We start from the raw sequence: 18,037 nt of genomic DNA, 5'->3' as shown, positions 1-18,037 counted from the left end.
CAAACCCCCTCTAAACAAATTTTGCCAAGAAAACCCTATGATATATGTGCCTTAGGGTCACCATAAGTAAGAATTGATTTGATGGCACCCAGCAACAACATTAAACCTATTCATAATTACTTGTTCAAATGCATAGTGTTTTAGTTCTTACTGTTTTAGTTCTTACTGTTACTTATATGCTTATACAATTATGCTAATTATCTTCTTCAAACTCACTCACAGAGTCCACTCTCTATAATCAACTGACTCTTACTCTAAATTGACTATAATTAATTAGAAATAGCAATAGCAAATACATTTCTATACTGCTTATCAGTGCCCAGTGGTTTACAAGGGTAAACTAATTGCTCCCAACAAGCTGTCGACCTCGAAAGGATGCCAGGCTGACTCGACCCTGAACACTGGCTGGTATTGAACTCACAACCTTGTGGTTTGTGAGTGAGAGCATGAAGTACTGGCATTTAACCATTTCACCATCAGGGCATTAACAGTCATGAAGCCTTTTTAAAATTCCACTGAAATACTCAGCCAATCCCTAGTCATCCCCAGTATTCTGTGCTCTATCTGCTCTCAACAGATCACTTATTTCGTACTGTATACTATATATCACATAACCATACTGTAACTCTTCACACTCTTCAGGCGTTTGTACTCAATCTTGCAAGATTTAATAAAGTGCTGTAAAGAATCTCTCAGCATATGAATTGGGAACCTTGCATAATGGGCATGAATTGTCACTGAAGGGGCTGCATGAGTTTTCAGGTGACAATACTTACGTTAATTTCTATACTAAACACATGTTTTTACAAAAGTCCAGAACAACACATGGATCATTTATTTACATATTTCAGAATACAACTAAAAGCAATATTAAAAGCAATGAAACTACTATATTAAAATTAAAAGTAAATTTAAAAATTAAGATGTTAACAACCAAGGGAAAATGCAGCATGTTCCAGTAAAAAAAAAATCCCCATCAACATTTTTTTCTTTAATGGTAGGTATTATGTTTTGAAAATAAATTGGAAGGTACAATCAACTATTTCTAGGATAGTCTGCCATGTACAAATTACATTATACAAAACTTTAAAACAATGTCTTAAGTTACAATTGTGCAAATACCTAAGAAATTGCTAATATCTCTTCTGTGAGCGATTAGTGATTACTGATATACTTATTCTGAACCCTCTGTTTCTGATTCAATTTTGAAAATAGTCATTTCACTGTACATTACATCTGAGGTAACTATTTGATTGTGTTCATTTAGCAATTTTTGTTATTAAACAAGTATTCTAAATTGATTACATGTTCCTAAGGAAGCTCCCTCTAGTCAACCTATGGTGTAATAGATTGTTGTGTATATTTAGTTGAGATGCAGGCTCAAACCATATTGTTCAGATTATGACATGGTGACCTACTGTTTGTACAGATGCTTTCAATTTCTTCAACTTGAGAATCATCTAAAGTTGGTCTATCATGGTTTGTTCCAAGATTTTGATGGATATTTTTTTGAATAATTCCTTGGATATCTTTTCTCTAGTCTTCCATTCCTGTGAACAAATAAAGTTAATACATTATTGACTACCCATAAAATATAATTTACAGAATATCACAGCAGAAGTTCAGCAGGAGCTCAAAATGCAATACACTTGTCCCTCCATATTCACTAGGGTTAGGGGCACAAGAACCCGTGAATATGGAAAAACCGCAAATAACAAAAACACCATGATTTTTCCTGAGAGGACACCTCTCTAGGAATCTCTAGGTCCTCCAGTGCAACAGACAGACTCTGAATATAGAACTACCCTGGAGGAGCTATGAATGCCTAGTAGAGAATTCTCTGTAGGAATCTCTAGGTCTTTCAGTGCAACTTTTTAGTTAAACGTTGACCATAGAGTTGGGCTGGAGGACCTAGATATTTCCAGAGAGAACATATTAATAAAATCCGTGAATAATCAAATCCTCAAATATGGAGGGATGAGTGTATATGGTTCTGTCCCTTTTTACCTCACAACAAACCTGTGAGGTAGATTATGCTGAGAACTGGTGATTACTCCAAAGTCACCCACAGAATTGGCTAAATGTGATTTTGAGCCTAATCTATCCTTTTGCTATAGGGATGGAAAGTCTTAGCCCTCTAAATGTTATGTGACTGTTATTTCTATTCATTTATCCACCGCTGTCAGGTATGCTACTTATAGCTGATGGGGACTGCAGTCCAATGGCATCTGGAGAGCCAGCCTAAGGACTGGAGTGTGGCTTTGGTGAGGCTTCCGGACTCTTAGGATGCAGACATCATTTAAACAGCATATCTCTATAGTGACCCGAAGCAGCATTATTTTGGCCTGTCTGTACGGGCTCTCAGTCTAAGTAGCTAATGCCTTGCATGAAATAAATACAGCAGGTTGGACCCAGAACTTACCCATATCTCGTGTTATGTATATTGGGTAAACCCATTGATATCTATGGATCCAAAAGTAATTGTGACTTATTTAAATCCGACTGATTTCAATGGGCCAGTTTTTAAGATGGCTTAAGATGCTGTAACCCAGAAGTGGGAATTACATGACCCACAAGCTAGTCATAGCCATCACAACCCACAGTAAGGAATACTGGGAGTACCAGGCCAACAACATCTGGAGAGCTGTGTGATTCCTATCTGATATAAGCAAATATATTTTTCCTCCCATGTTTTCATGTTACAGGTTCTACACTGTTGAGCTGATACTTCCCAGCACCTTTTCTTGTAGTTTGTTACTTGGTTTTCCTTGGCTATTGTCTAATTTTAAAAGGCCATGCTTTATATAATTTGAAATGAATGAACCTAATAAGTGACACAGAAAATATATCAAGGCCATTGGCCAATATGCATTTCATGCATTACCTTAAAAAAGCATAAACGTTTGATATGCAAAAAGACATTGTAGCACTTTTGAGACTAGCTGTAAGAAAAAAAATTGTAGAGAGATCTTGTAGCACCTTTGAGGCTAACTAAAGAAAGAAGTTGGCAGCATGAGCTTTCATAGACTTAAATTTACAAAAGCTCATGCTACCAACTTCTTTCTTTAGTTAGTCTCAGAGGTACTACAAGATCTCTCTACATACTGCTTCTACAGACTAACATGGCTTACCTTTAAATTCTACCACTATGAGAAAAAAAGATGCATCTGATGAAGTAGACTTCAAACCTTTCCATATCAAAGGTGTTACAAGATCTCATTACATACTCATCCAGATGAACACCACTGTCCACTTTGGAAAGTACAGATTATTGTTCCAGGCTTCATAAACCCTGGCTGATGAAGACAGGAACAAGCACTTCTCCCCTTGCAAGTCATTTTTGGGGTGTGTGCAAACAGACACTACAATACAATACAATACAATACAATACAATAAAAACACTTACTTAATTGTAGAATCAGATTGAGACATGTAGAACAAAATCAAGAAGAGAAATGCCACAAAAGAAGCTAGCCCAATCCAAAAAGCAATGACAATTGAATCTGTTAAAAGGAAATGTGATGATGATAAATCTAATAAATTTTTAGAATATTTTAATATTTTTTTCTTACTCTAATGCTATATTCATGGAAGAAAAAAATACTTCTTGCACATAGGCCATAGGAAATTGAGATGGAGAGATTGGGAGTGCAGCATTGTTGGCTGTTCTCTAAATCCTCCCAGCTCTCTGCCCCAATACATTGCTTTAAATCATTGAATCGATGGTCTCCTTAATCTGCACTGGAGTCTTTATACCACTGGATAAAGAAACATTTTAATGCTGCTTTGAAAAAAATAGAATTTCAAATGGAAACCAAAATGTTTAATTAACTTCATTCAGATGTGTTTAAAGGATGTGGTCTAAAGAATCTGTTTAAATGTAATATTCAGTAAGAGTCTAATTGCTATTTAAAACAAAGTTTAAATATATTCAAATATTCTTTTTTTTTTTTTTTTTTTTTTACATATATTTTTGCCTTGTTTCAATGGTTTTTTATTAGTCAACTCTTTTAGTTGTATTTCCTTATGCAACAATAATACTTTATTGTAAGAAAGATTAAAAGGAAGCTACAAATATTCTAATGGATAGTCATTCTGTAACAGAAACACTAAGCTGGAGCACAACTTAATCATACTCTGAATAGGCCCATTACAATAGGACTAAATTAAGGCTCACTTATTTCAATGCATTTACTCTAAGCATGACTAACATTGCAATGCTCAGAGCTGGGGATTATGAGGTTGTCGCTGCCAGCATTCTTTACTAATTCCTATGCTGTGTATGGCTGCTGGGAGTTGCAATCCAATAGCAACTGGAGGGCCAGACAATCCCTACCTCTCTTTTAACGCAACCTGAGGCTGCATCCATACTGCAGAAATAATTCAGTTTGACACCACTTTTAACTGTCATGGCTGAATGTTATGGAATTCTGGGAATTATAGTTTTGTGAGATATTTAGTCTTCTCTTTCAGAGAGCGTTGGCGCCCATACAAACTAGAATTCCCAGTATTTCATAGCTTTGAGTCATGGCAGCTAAAAATGTGTCAAACTGGATTATTTCTTCAGTGTGGATGCAGTCATAGCATATGTTCTTTTCAACTCTAAAGAGATGTGTAAAAGATTGCACTGCAACTCTGGATCCAGTCCAATGAAAATAATGAAAATTTAAAAATGGTTAATATTCTTACAGTCCAGAAAAATGAATGCCCATAAAGAAACCAGTCTTACCAAACCCACTTGGATTTTTGCATTGATTGGATACTTAATCTGATACTGAATGTCAACAAGGATTGTGAAGTCAAAGGCTTTCATGGCCGGCATCCATAGATTTTTGTGGGTTTTTCGGGCTATGTGGCCATGTTCTAAAAGAGTTTATTCCTGACATTTTGCCAGGATCTGTGGCTGGCATCTTCAAACGTCAGGAATAAACTCTTCTAGAACATGGCCACATAGCCTGAAAAACCCACAAAAATCAACATGGATTGTTTAACATAAATACAGTATCTCCAACCTAAAGAAGTGATTTGCATGCAGAAATAGGTTTCCATATGCATGGTAAGTTAGAATAGCCACAAAGAGCTGTTGCAGAAGAAGAACGAAGATACCAGCATCCATCATGTAAATTTGAAGGACAATGGTCCTTGATGCTATCACTTCAGATAATTTAGGAGAGGGGGGAGAAATAGATCTAGACTATAATGGTTTAGCATTAGGTGATGGGATCTTTTGCTGCATTTCCAGTTTTCCTGGATTGAACCCTTTCTAGTCTGTAGTCACCAAGCTCTGCAAGAAAACAAATAAATCAGAAGGGTCTACATTTTCATTTCAGTGTGCAAAGGGATCTTGGAACACCTTTGAGACTATCTACTTTCTCAAGAAGTAGACCAAACCTACGAAAGCTTATGCTACGAGTTCTTCTCCAAGGTGCTACAAGATTCCCTTGCATCCTGATACTCAAGACTTACACAGCTATGTCTCTCAACTCTACACTTCATTTTAGTTATTCTTTTACCATATTTCTTCACAGATGGAGAAAAGAAAGCTACTTACATCTGTTGGCCTTTAGCTTGCTTGCATCAACTGGAATGGGATCTAAATAATCCATGTAATATTCATAAGACCAAATATAATCGGATATATTCGTCCTGTTAGCCATTTTGATAGTACATCCCAGGCAGCTCAAAACTCTGCCCTGGCACACAATAATGTTAAACCCTACTTGAGGCTGTATAATTGTGTAAATAATGTTTTATTTGACAGGCCATGCTTAGATACCAGAACTATTCAGTCTGACCTTCATGTCTGCTGCAAACAACAGCTGCCTGGTGCCAAAGGACACCCTATCATCCCTCCCCTAAGTACAGTGCAAGCTATAGTTCACCTTTGTTATCCATAACATAGAGTAAAGTTAGCAATGAAAAAGCACTTTAGCCAAGCTAATTTAGCTAATTATTACTTTCTGTATTTTCTGCATTTCAGTTTTGTTTCAAGCCACTTTACAATTCCTCTTCTCTCAATGTGTGCACATGTGAGTGTGTACATATATACTTGAGAGCTAGTGTGGTGTAGTGGTTTGAGCATTGGGCTATGACTTTGGAGATCAGCGTTAAATTCCCAGCTTGGCCATGAAACCCACTGGGCAAGTCACACTCTCTCAGCCTCAGGGGAAGGCAATGGCAAACCTTTGAACAAATCTTGCTAAGAAAGCCCCGTGTCTTGGGGTCACCATAAGTCATAGACAACAACAACCAGCCCATCTGAGACTAATACTTCATGCATTTGAGGGACATGAATGGAAGCTTACGCCAGAGCAGTTTTCTAGTCTATAATATGCCATGGCCTCTCTTGTTTTGCTGCAACTGACTAACAAGATTTCCTCCAGCCATTAGCTGAAGTGTTAAAAATGTCAGACAAGGCCAGTCTAAGACATTTTGGTGCCTGAAAAAAAAAAAAAAAAGAATAGCACTCCCCCCCTTCAACTCCAAATAAATGAACAGACATAAGTGAGATATGAATTTGAATTTACGTTCAGCATTAGTGACAGGCAGTGTCCTGTGTCCTAGAATCATAGAGTTGGAAGAGACCACAAGGGCCATCCAGTCCAACCCCATTCTGCCATGCAGGAAATCACAATCAAAGCACCCCTGAGATGGCTGTCCAGCCTCTGTTTAAAAACCTCCAAATAAGGAGACTCCCCCACACTCTGAGGGAATGAGTTTCACTGTCAAACAGCTCTTACTGTTGGGAAGTTCCTCCTAATGTTGAGGTGGAATCTCTTTTTCTGTAGCTTGCATCCACTGCTCCGGGTCCTAGTCTCTGGAGCAGCAGAAAACAAGCTTGCTCCCTCCTCAATATGACACTCCCTCAAATACTTAAACAGGGCTATCATATCACCTCTTAACTTTCTCTTCTCCAGGCTAAACATACCCAGCTCCCTAAATTTCTCCAATTGATGCAGCCTAGAATCACATTGGCCTTTTTAGCTGCCACATTACATTGCTGACTCATGTTCAACTTGTGGTCTGCTAGGACTCCTTGATCCCTTTCACATGTTGTCTTGTTAAGTCAGGTGTCCCCCATTCTATATCTGTGCATTTCATTTTTTCTGCCTAAGGGTAGTACCTTACATTTCTCCATGTTGAAATTCATTTTGTTACTTTTTACCCATCTTTCCTAGTCCTGCACACACAGCATCCAAGGGCAACAGGCTACTTGCAGGAGTTCAAGGCTGGCCCATTGCTATTGCTGGCCCCAAAGTATCTGACACCTGAGGCAGATGACTCTTAGTTTAAAGTCAGCTCCGTTGCCAACAGATGCTGACCACCAATAGCAAATATTCTTAATTCCAGATAAGGGAAACTCAATCTGTATTAACAAATCTGTGTTCTACTGAAATACCAAATGAAAGTATTGATTTCAGTTAACTTGGTGTGCATCTACACTGTAGAAATAATGCAATTTGACACCACTTTTAACTGTCATGACTCAATCAGAAATCTGGGATTTGTATTTTTGTGAGGTGCCAATGAGAGCAGCATGGAGTCGTGGTATGATGAGTACTGGACAACAACTGGAGACCAGGATTCAGTTCCCTGCTCAGCCATGAAACCCACTGGTGACCTTGGGCAAGTCACACTCTCTCAGCCTCAAAGGATGGCAATGGCAAACCTTGTCTGAACACATCTTGCCAAGAAACCCCTCGCCATATGTGAAAAATGCCTCGAAGGCACAAGAACACACACAGAGGAGGCACCAACACTCTGGCAGAGACAGTTTAAAGATCTTCTACAACTACAAATCCCAGGATTCCACAGGACGGAGCTTCAACACTTAAAAGTGGTACTGCACTGCATTATTTCTACAGTGTAGATGCACCCTTCCATTGTATTTCTCTGCTATATTTTATTATTTAACGTTAATATGTATTAATATGTTTATATTATTTTTTGTAGAGTGTATGCCTCAGGCAGTTTATTTTTATTTCATTCTATTTTTATCTGATTGTCTGTATAGTGCTGTGTAAATTTACAGTGCTCTATAAGTAAAACTTAATAATAATAATAATATAATTGACATATCATCCGCATTTGTGTAGATTACACGATGAAGGAACACATTTCTGTCTTTATGGGGGCACGCTTTCCAAAATAGGTGGACCTTTGACATTTTGTTCAGTCTGTATAATAAGGAAATGTTTCCCTGCCCTCAAACAGGGGTTGCTGCTTGTGCTTGTGTACTCTAAGTCACTTTCTGCCTTATAGGGACCCTATCATGGTGGGTTTTGGCAACAATTCTTCAGAGGGAGCTTGTTGCCATTGCCTTCCCCTCAGGTCACGTGGCGAGGTTCGAAATACCGCCCTCAACGGACATGCTTGACGTCACTGCGGGCGGAGTGCGCGTGCGCATTAGAGCTCACTGCGCCCGGCGCTCTTTCTCTCTCCTCCCGCCCCTCCCTTCTGGGGAGGCGAGCGAGTGTAACTGTGGGCTTCCTAGAGCGGCTCCACGTTGAGGGCAATTATTTCCGGTATGAGGAGGCGGTGCCGCTTTGAACGAGAATGGCGGCGGTCCCGCTGGGGATGGGAAAAGAGGAGAGGAGCCCGTTGACTCCCGATACCCAGGGCCCCGGGGAGCAGGAAGGCCCCGGTTCGGAAGAGCTGCCCGTGGTGTTCCTGTGCTCCGGTTGCAAGCGCCCCGTTGGAGACTCGCTCAGCTGGGAGATCAACGACGAAGACGCCAACTGCATCCTACTCAACGGTGAGCCGGGAGTGCGCACGCGCGGGCGCGCGACACCTACTCCGACCTTCCCCTTTCTCTGGCGCGCGCCCTCAATGAGGGATAAATAACGGTCGCGCTGGCCCCGCCCCCTTCTTCGCAAGAGCCCTGAGGCTAGCCTTGGCCGACCCCGCGCATTTTGCTGCCTGAGGCGGAGGAGTAAATCATAATAACTCCCCCTTTTTCTTAAATCAAGGTGCATAGTGACAATGGCCATAAGGGTTATTTTGGCAGTGCCTCCTTCCCCTAGCGGCAAAAAGCGACAAGGACAGCAACAAGGAGCCCTGTTTCCACTGAATAATAATAATAATAATAATAATATATACAGTGACTGTATATTATTGTTATTATAATCATTATTATTTTATTTCTGACCCGCCTCTCCTCACAGCTTGAGGCAGGTTACAACACAGTTAAAACACAATCATTCCATAAAATACGCGTATATTTATATGACAATACGTAGGGCAATAATTAAGTGTAAAATCCATGTTTAAATTCATGATTACAAACTGCCTGGATAGGCCTGCCGGAAGAGATGGGTCTTCAAATATGTTTTATATTCCATCAGCTGGCTTAGCTGTGGCTGGTCATTCCACAGTCTTGGCTCTTACAAACTGTAGCAACCGCCCCCCAGTGTTTGGGGCAGATTGTACAGGAGAAGGCGGTCCTGTAGATAAACTGGACCCAAACCAGGTAGGGCTTTAAAGGCCCAAACCAGCACATACTACGCAGACTGAGCCTCCCTCAACCTGGAGTCCCAAAACCTTCCAAAAATTGGCCACATGGATGGCCAAGACAGTGGCACCTTTGTTTTCTATGTGGCCATGCTCTGAAGAAAACCTTCTAGAACATGGCCACATAGCCCGAAAAACCCACAAAAAACCGTGGATGCCAGCCATGAAAGCCTTTAACTTCACAGATGTAGGTCCCATCTGCAAGATATCTCATTATGTACAGGGCGCTTGTGCCTTAAGCGGGGGTTCCGTTACACCCCCCCCCACACACACACACATAAGGCAAATAGCGCATATGCTCGAGCCTCATTGAAAATAATGGGGCTCGAGCACGTTGTGTGGCATAGTGCAGGTGCTGTGGGCACCATTGTTACTTCCGTCGCATGTATGACGCTGGCGCACTGTATGTGCAAATATTCCAAAATCCTCCAGAACTTCAACATTCGAAGTACTTCTGGAACCAAGCATTTCAAATAAGAGAGACAACGTGTTACAGATTTATTATAGGTAAAGCTTTTCTGGGCTGTTACTCACTTCAACAGATGCAGATACAAGCCAGGATGGAAACATCTTACAAAATAAAACAAAATAGATGTTATCCAAAATTTAAGGTACACATGATACATTATGCCAAGGTATAATATTACTTCTTTCTACCAGTATCAGCCCGTTAGGCCACAACTGCATTGTTTTTACAAAATTGTAACATGTTACCATTATCGCCAAGTGATATTTTCTACTTGAAGGACTGTAAATGTTTTCATAAATTCAGTGTAGTACAGACTTTTTTTTCTGTACCAAAAAGCTATACCAGCTCATTATATATATGAGGACAATCCTGTTCCTGATTTGTATCTTTCAAAATGCAGGTGTCACCCTCAATGTCTCTGTGGACAAAGAACAAAAACTGTCAACCCAAGCAGGTGAATATGGATGGTAAGTAAACAGTCAGCTTCGCCAAAATAAAAATGAGACTTTTCTTGTACCAGGATTGTTGCATTCTAGTTCAAAACACATTATTTTTAGGTCAATACTATTTTTACTTAAAAATGATTATGCAAACTAATAGAGACTGTGTTGGGATTCTTGCTGTATCAATTTTGAGCCAAGACAGGCCTGTTTTGTAAGGCCTTTGGTTCTTAAAATCAAGGATAGATTTTCTGATTGTTTTAATTGTTTGCATTGTTAAAAACTGCTTTAAAAAGTATTTTTGGACTACACTAATTTTTTTCCCCATTTTGCTGTACCTCATTTACTGTAATTTTTTTCCTGATCAAATATTGCCCTTCAAATGCTTTTTACTTATGGAATCTTATGGAACATTTATATCATTTGCCAAATTTATGTTTTGTACTGCTTCAGTTTTGTTTACTAAATAGATGCCATATAATTGATGGACTGGATCCTAATTGATATAGGACATTGAGTATGTTTCCAGAGGACAACCACCATGATTTGACTGAGTTATGGAAGGGCTTTGACTTGCTGAGAATGGCTAAGTATGCTGTAAGCAAGGCTAGAAAGGAATGAAAAGGAAAAGCCAAATGATAGCTAAAACTGGATTTAAAAGTTGCATACTGTACAAGCAAATGTGTACAGTTACAATATTTCAGTTGCAGTCCACAAACCATCACTTCTCCACATATCCTGTTTGTTTCTATGGGCTGGAATGGTTGCACTGGCGTGGCGCTTACATCAATGGCGGCGCCCGTGTACACAGGATGCCACTATTGTTATGCCGCTCACATGTACTAGGGTTAGGGACTGTCTGTCTTGGGCCATAGTCTCTTAGCCTAATCTCATTCTTAGGGGTTTTATGAGAATCAGATATATTATATGTAAAATATAGAAGGACAATAATTAATTCGTTTATTGCATGATAATGTTTATTTCATTTGTTCCGCAATCTCTGAATTAGGATGTGAACATGTCTAAAAACTAATCTAAATACTTTGCTTTACAGTATTCTTGAAACCTTGTTTTGCACTGGGTGCAAGATGACACTTGGAAGCATTTACAGATGTACCCCAAAGCATCTTGACTATAAACGAGATTTATTCTGCTTGAATGTTGACTCCCTAGACAGGTGAGAGAAGCAAGAATTCTGTTTGCCAAATATACTTTTCTACACTTATTATTTTATAATTATTATTTTATTAGTTTTACTGTCTCTACAGTCCTTTTTGCTAATAAGACAGAATGAGGATTTTTATTACAGATGGCTATAATTATCATAATATGTAGTCTTCAAAATTTAGATTTTCCTTCTGGATGATAGAAACTAAAACATGTATGATTAAGATGAAGGTGTTCAGTCATTACTGCACTTCATTAGTAAAATCTAGCAGTCTTTCAAGAACTGTGACAATTTTCTGTACATGGTTCACTTGCTACTAACTTGGTACTGCAAAGTTCTATTGCCTTCTAATTCTAACACTGAAATTGGTGGTTCTGTGCCTTAGCAGTTAGCCAGAAAAATGTGCCCATATACAGGTGTGGTAATTGTTTTGTGTGTAGATGGAATATCCCCAGATATGTGAAGAAAAGCCTGCCCAACAGAGCCAAATCACGCTCAGTAGCCTCCCAAGAGTCATAAAATATGGCTGGCAGTTGATCTGGGAGCCATCTCCAAACCTAAATTCTTCAGTACTATATCACACAACTGGAAACATTTTCCAGAGGATTTGGGGGTGGTGAGTGATCCTTTTTCTCTCCTCTTCCTGAAATCTCCCCTCTCTCCATAAAGTGCAAACAGTGCTACATGGCTTAACAGTACCATGCTAGCCTGAAGAGGAAAGCTCTGGTTGAGTGCTGGGGATACCCCAGAACCCCATTTGTCACATTTAAAAATGATCACCTTATAAAGATAGCCCTCCCTTCTCTGAAGGAGATTTGCCTTGGTAAGCTGGCAGGTGCTTACCTGTGGTGCAGACCTTTTGTATTTGCCATAGAATATTGGGAGGGAGCCAATCTCCTTGTATGCAATACAATCATTTTAGTTATTGGATACCCTAATTTTGCCTTAGTGTTACATGAAGGGTAGAGAACATATGGTCATTCAGTTATTCTACTGCAAGTCCTAACATCCTTGACCATTGTCCACACTGACTAGGGTAGATAGGAACTGTAGCCCAACAAAATGTAGAACAGTGGTGGGATTCATGTAGCCTTCCAAAATGTTGGACTGCAGCTCCCAGCAGACCATATAAGCATGGCCAATGGAGAGAAATGCTGGGACTTAAAGTAGAACAACATCTGTAGGGGCCCCACTTGTTCCCACTCCTGATATAGGGAGATTTAGGTTCTGTATCTCTGTTAGAGAGCCAGTGTGGTTATAGTGAATTGAGTCTTGAACTACAATTCTGGAGGCCAGATTTTGAATCCTCACTTAGCCATGGAAACCCACTGGCTAACCTTGGACAAGTCACACTTTCTCAGCCTCAGATGGAAACCAAAGCAAACTCCGTCTGAATAAATCTTACCAAGAAAACTCTGTGATGGGTTCACCTTAGGGTCGAAAGACACACAACAAATCTCTGTTAGAAACATAATTACTTTTACTTGCAAGTTACTCTTCAGTTGATTTATTTTCAATCTTTTATTGAGTCATTGGGATGCTAATAGTAACTGTGCAATGTCCAAGTTACACCCTAGGGTCATCGGAACAGAAAGCTGTAATTGATGAGGAGCCTCTCACCCTTGAAAGTCGAGCTAGCTTAGAAGAGTCACTAGAAAGGGTAAGATAGTTGTTCTGTGCTGGCATTTTGTTTTTTGTTTTTTCCATGAGAAGTATTATGCAGAGTTCATTCTTTCCTAAAATTTCTCTTACTTATAGTCATGACCAGTAGCATTTCCTAACAAAAACTGTTAGCAGAAAAGAAATGTTCAGCTTTTGCATACACCATCTGAAGAACTGCAGGTAAAATATAGTTCCAAACAGGTAAACTTGTTTGCCTTGGACTGTTTGTCAACAGTGTGTTAAGATGTGGCAGGGATAGTGGTGGTCATCTACTCCTCCACTTTAATTCTTTTGGTGGGTTCAAAAAAAAAACAATGGACGATGGATTAGCTGGAAAATATGCAAGAATTATGCATTTTGTGGTAAAACCATGCAATTGGAACAAAGTTTGCAAGCTAAATATGAAACAGATTTTAACTTTGGGGGCATTACACATTTGGTTCCTGAAGATGATGGCTGCCATTTTTCAAAATGGCAGCCATGCACAAGTGCACTGTAAGAAAAATTGAGGCTAAACCTATTTGTTGCACGTTATATGGTTAAATGCTGTACAGGGTGGCATTATCCAGTATCAACGTTTTGCTCACAGATATATTACCCAGTAATGACATCATCATCATTTGTAGAAGTATTAAAGCCAGATTAAAATATACATTACACATACTCCAACACAACAATTAGCAAAATTCTGCACATTGTTTAAATGAGACAGGCTTTATGTATCACAGACCTACACTTTAACATAGTTGGAGATTCAGTTCCCTTTTTGCCACTTGGACTCACCTGTATTTGCATCTTTGTACTATTTTGTGTTTGTTTAAATCGAATCACATTGTAAGAGATTTTCAACAACAAAAAAGAACATTCATATCTGTAGATCATATGTTGAACCTTGTGTTAAAGAGGGATTCAAAAGCATAAAACTAAAATGAAACAATCCAGAGAAATCTTAGCCATAGCCTGGTTTGATTAACGCTGGGATTTGTTTGGTTTAAATATTTGTTAGTTAAACAAGTTTTAATTAAAATATAAACAAAAAACAAAAACAGACTCCTTGGTCAGGTTTCAGTTTATTGTTACAATAACACCACATACCACTGCTGAAAATATTCTCCTTCACAAAAACACTTCAGTCATTTTGCAATTCCATTACTTCTTACCCTGAGGGATGCTTTTATTTAGATTTCCTGCATGGCAGGGGTTTGGACTGGATGGCCCTTGCGGTCTCTTCCAACTCTACGATTCTATGATTCTATCCTTTTTGTAGTTGCAGGATATCAACTACAGTGGTACCTCGGGTTACGAAATTAATTCGTTCCGCGGCTAATTTCGTAACCCGAAAAACCTTCGTAACCCGAATTGCCATAGGCGCTAATGGAGAAAAAGCCGCGGCTCTGCCGCGGCTCCATTTAAAACAGCGCCGGGGTTTTTTCGTAACCCGAAAAAACCTTCGTAAGCCGAAACAATAAATCCCTATGGGATTTTTTCGTATCCCGAAAAATTCGTAAGCTGGGTAATTCGTATCCCGAGGTACCACTGTATTGACAGTTCTTAGTTGTTTCAGGCAAAGTTGTCCAAAATGGTTTATAAATGCCATCATGAGTTTTAGTCCAGTTAGCAGGTGCTGGAATCTCTGATCTTGTTAGAATTACTCATTCCCACATATGAGATCTTTGGTAGGTGGCCCTCTTACGATGCTCCATTTTAGGTGGAATTATTTGCATCTGATTCTTGTTTGCAAACAAATTATTTCTTGTTGTATGTTCATACTAGTGCCTGGTTTTTCATACAGAAAGATCACAGATCTTTCAGTTCAACAGAAAGCATCTGGCATATAGTGGACACCTTCAGTATGTATGACATGCAGAGGAGTCTTCAGAGTTCTTATTTCAGATATCAAAGATTTGTGAGTCATCTCTTCTTAATTGACATCTAATGTATAATGAAATGGTCTTTTATTTTACTTAACAGGCAGAAACAATATTGAAAGCATTGGAGCAACGATTATCTGTAGTGGAATCCAGTTTTGCATCTCTTCACAACATTGGCTGAAAAAGATCATGAACATTACTAATGTTAATATCGATACATAACTTTGGTATAACACTTATTCCTGGAAGTTAGTTGAATCACAGCAAGAATCATCCATTTAAAAAAAACACAGAATGTGGCTAGTCTCTGTCTGGTTGAAAATATAGGCTTCTTGGGTAGGAAAATACTTTGGGGGAGCTGAAGAGAGTCTTCAGGGATCCTGTTTGCAAAACCATGTTTTACTTAAAAAAACAATGTCAACTTTTGCTGAATGACTGAAATAGTGTTCTTGTCTGCTTTCTATTCCTTATATAGTTTTTGACAATTTTTTTGTCAATTTAGTGAAGATGTGACTAACTTCCAAAGAAGGCAGTATCCCTAAGAGGTGGGGTGCCTGGGAGATCAATGGTGTAATACTTAAAGTTTCTCTATATAACAGCTGTTTAGTCTTCTTCCAGTTAGATGTTATAAAATAGAAGGTGTCAAAATGTGAGGTATCATTTACTCAAGCAGAATTTTTAAATGACTTAATTGTTACTTCCATTGTTGTAAAACTGAAGAGTAAGATTTACATCTTCCAGAACAGGTGAGAAATTCTGGACTTCATTTTTTGTCCTACATACAGTGGACCCATTAAAATGAATGGGATTTATTAAGCAACACTTACATAAATCCCGTTATACAATAAATCTCATTGATTTCTATGGATTGTCTCTATTTGGGACTGAAATTGGATCTAGCCCTTAATCTTTGTAAATAAAGTAGTAAAAACTATAGCACGTCAGCTCAGTTTTGTAATTTTATGGTGGACCTAGTATTTAGAAAGGATTGTTTTCTAGTGTTGTTTTGGAATCAAGATACTTGAATAAATGTAAATACACAATGATGTATATACTTCAATAAAAACAAGAATTTATAGTTGACATTTTCTACTGCAAGTCTTGGTGCTTATTGATAACTGCCTCATTCTCTAGAATCTGAAGCTTCAAACAGTATGCCAAATCTGAATAGTTTTCATGTAACAAATAGCCTAGGTGGCGTTAGTCATCATAGATTTCTTATTATGTTGTAGAACATTCTGTTCATTTAATTGGGGTGTATTATATGGTTTCATCTCTATTCTCTTTTTCTTCAAACATTAAAAACAGCCTCCATTCATTAAGAGAAGCCTTGCAAAATAGATTGCTGTATTAATAGGTGTCATGAAACTGGAAACTCAAGCAAACATTACTTTTTCTTTTGCAGAACAAAAGGTGCTGTGGCAACTTAAAGGCAACTTAACAGATTTATTACAGCATTTGTAACAGTTTGTTCCCAAGTTGTTTTGGTAAGATACATCTTGGTACTGTGAATAAAATTGGAAATAATGACTCAACTTTATTATTCAGCACTCATTTAATTCTTAGACCACTTACCTATATTATAATATCAAATATATAGCAGCAAAACAAAATCTAAAAAGTTTTTAAAAATCCACTGTTGGGGACCAGTAAAAAGTCTTGAGCCAAACATGTCTTTAGGGGGCATCTTAAAGCACAGGTCAAGGTATTCCTCCTGTATGGCATAGTACTGATTTGGGTTGTAAAACAACCTGAGGTTGTTTCAACAAATGAACAGGTTGTAGAAGGAAAATTCCCTTTCTGCTGCATCACACCCAAGAAATTCTGTCATGTTAGAAATACTTCATGAAAAATTAGGTGAATGACAAGGGGAAATTATTTCAACTTGGGCAACTTGCATTTGCAACAACCCAAATAAATTTGACTGGGCAGGTCCATTCTGGCTATAATTCAACACTTCTATTTTCCTCATGCTCCTATTTCAAAGCTCCAAATGAAACAACCTTTCCCACCAATGGCATCAGAACAAGGAGCGGAATGAACTCATACCCTCAGTACTCTCAAGAATTAGTGGTTTTCGATGGAAGGTTTGTTGAAGATTGTAATTATAAAGATAATCCCATGTGAACATTACCATAATGGCATGCTACCTAATGGTGGAAATTTGTACTAAAAGTATATTGTACATTGCTTGCATATTTGTATATTGTTTTAACTTACTGATACAGTAATATGGTAGTTTCTTTCATTGTTTTAAAACTTTTTTTCATTAGGTTCAAATTTGTTGTTATTTGCCTTCAAGTCTGGCCCTCAGCTGAACCTATCATGGGGTTTTCTTGGCAAGATTTGTTCAGAGGAGGTTTGCTATTGCCTTCCCCTGAGGCTGAGAGTATGTGACCTGCCCAAGGTCACCCACTGAGTTTCATGGCTGAGCTGGGAATTTACCTTGTTTTAATTCATTTTAAAAAGAATTGTCACAACAAAAATAACAGCAACACAAGCAAATACAATACATTTCTATATACCTAAAACAACTATCTAGGGATAACAAATCTGACAAAACTATAAATCTAACAAATTACAATTAACTATTAAAAACAAGGAAAAATAAAAGACAGGAATTGTGGTTTCCAACTTGCCTGTCAGTGGTTCTTTTAATTCATGTGAGCTGCCTTGGGTCCCATTTGGGAGGAAAGTGGGACATAAGTAAATATAAAATAAATAAAGTAGCCAGAAGAGTGTCCTGGAGCTGAAGGGGCTGACAGATCTCAGCCCTTCCATTTTAATTCTACCATTCTTTCCTTGGATTCGGTGAAAAGCACTAGATTTGAAATATGTGTATAAATCACACTCAAAAGTAAAACTGAATATAACAGATTAAAAAAAAATCTTGCAAGACTGTTAATTAAAGTCATTA

The 18,037-nt window shown here is 38.4% G+C and overlaps 1 protein-coding gene and 1 long non-coding RNA gene across 3 annotated transcripts; one reads left to right on the top strand and one right to left on the bottom strand.

The window, feature by feature from the left end:
• Positions 1–552: 552 nt before the first annotated feature.
• Positions 553–6,624, bottom strand: LOC121924861. The gene is made up of 3 exons (XR_006102743.1): positions 5,552–6,624; positions 3,407–3,503; positions 553–1,550 (listed from the first exon to the last, which is right to left on the bottom strand). It is a non-coding gene; the product is annotated as an uncharacterized LOC121924861 (long non-coding RNA).
• A 1,817-nt stretch (positions 6,625–8,441) lies between these two features.
• On the top strand, positions 8,442–16,203 carry MIS18A (MIS18 kinetochore protein A). Of its 2 annotated transcripts, XR_006103148.1 has the most exons (6): positions 8,442–8,755; positions 10,380–10,446; positions 11,474–11,596; positions 13,154–13,247; positions 13,346–13,429; positions 15,221–16,203. XR_006103148.1 is itself a non-coding variant. In XM_042460772.1 (5 exons), the coding sequence occupies exons 1-5, from the start codon at positions 8,557–8,559 to the stop codon at positions 15,299–15,301; spliced, it is 564 nt and encodes a 187-aa protein (XP_042316706.1). In that variant the 5' UTR covers positions 8,447–8,556; the 3' UTR covers positions 15,302–16,203. The 2 variants fall into 2 exon arrangements, 1 of the variants encoding a protein (XP_042316706.1); XM_042460772.1 differs by lacking the exon at positions 13,346–13,429 and having other exon boundaries at positions 8,447–8,755.
• The last annotated feature ends 1,834 nt before the right edge of the window (positions 16,204–18,037 follow it).

This window comes from Sceloporus undulatus, chromosome 3, assembly GCF_019175285.1.
Source record: "Sceloporus undulatus isolate JIND9_A2432 ecotype Alabama chromosome 3, SceUnd_v1.1, whole genome shotgun sequence".
Lineage (NCBI taxonomy): Eukaryota > Metazoa > Chordata > Lepidosauria > Squamata > Phrynosomatidae > Sceloporus > Sceloporus undulatus.
The sequence above is the reverse complement of the archived record's forward strand: the minus strand, read 5'-3'. Positions and strand labels throughout refer to the sequence as shown.

What these genes read in the sequence shown, in the direction of transcription:
- MIS18A (XM_042460772.1), top strand. Translation starts at nt 8,557, where the DNA reads ATGGCGGCGGTCCCGCTGGGGATGGGAAAAGAGGAGAGGAGCCCGTTG. An exon ending in CAACTGCATCCTACTCAACG is followed by an intron (nt 8,756 to 10,379) that starts GTGAGCCGGGAG and finishes TTCAAAATGCAG; the next exon opens with GTGTCACCCTCAATGTCTCT. An exon ending in AATGTTGACTCCCTAGACAG is followed by an intron (nt 11,597 to 13,153) that starts GTGAGAGAAGCA and finishes GCAATGTCCAAG; the next exon opens with TTACACCCTAGGGTCATCGG.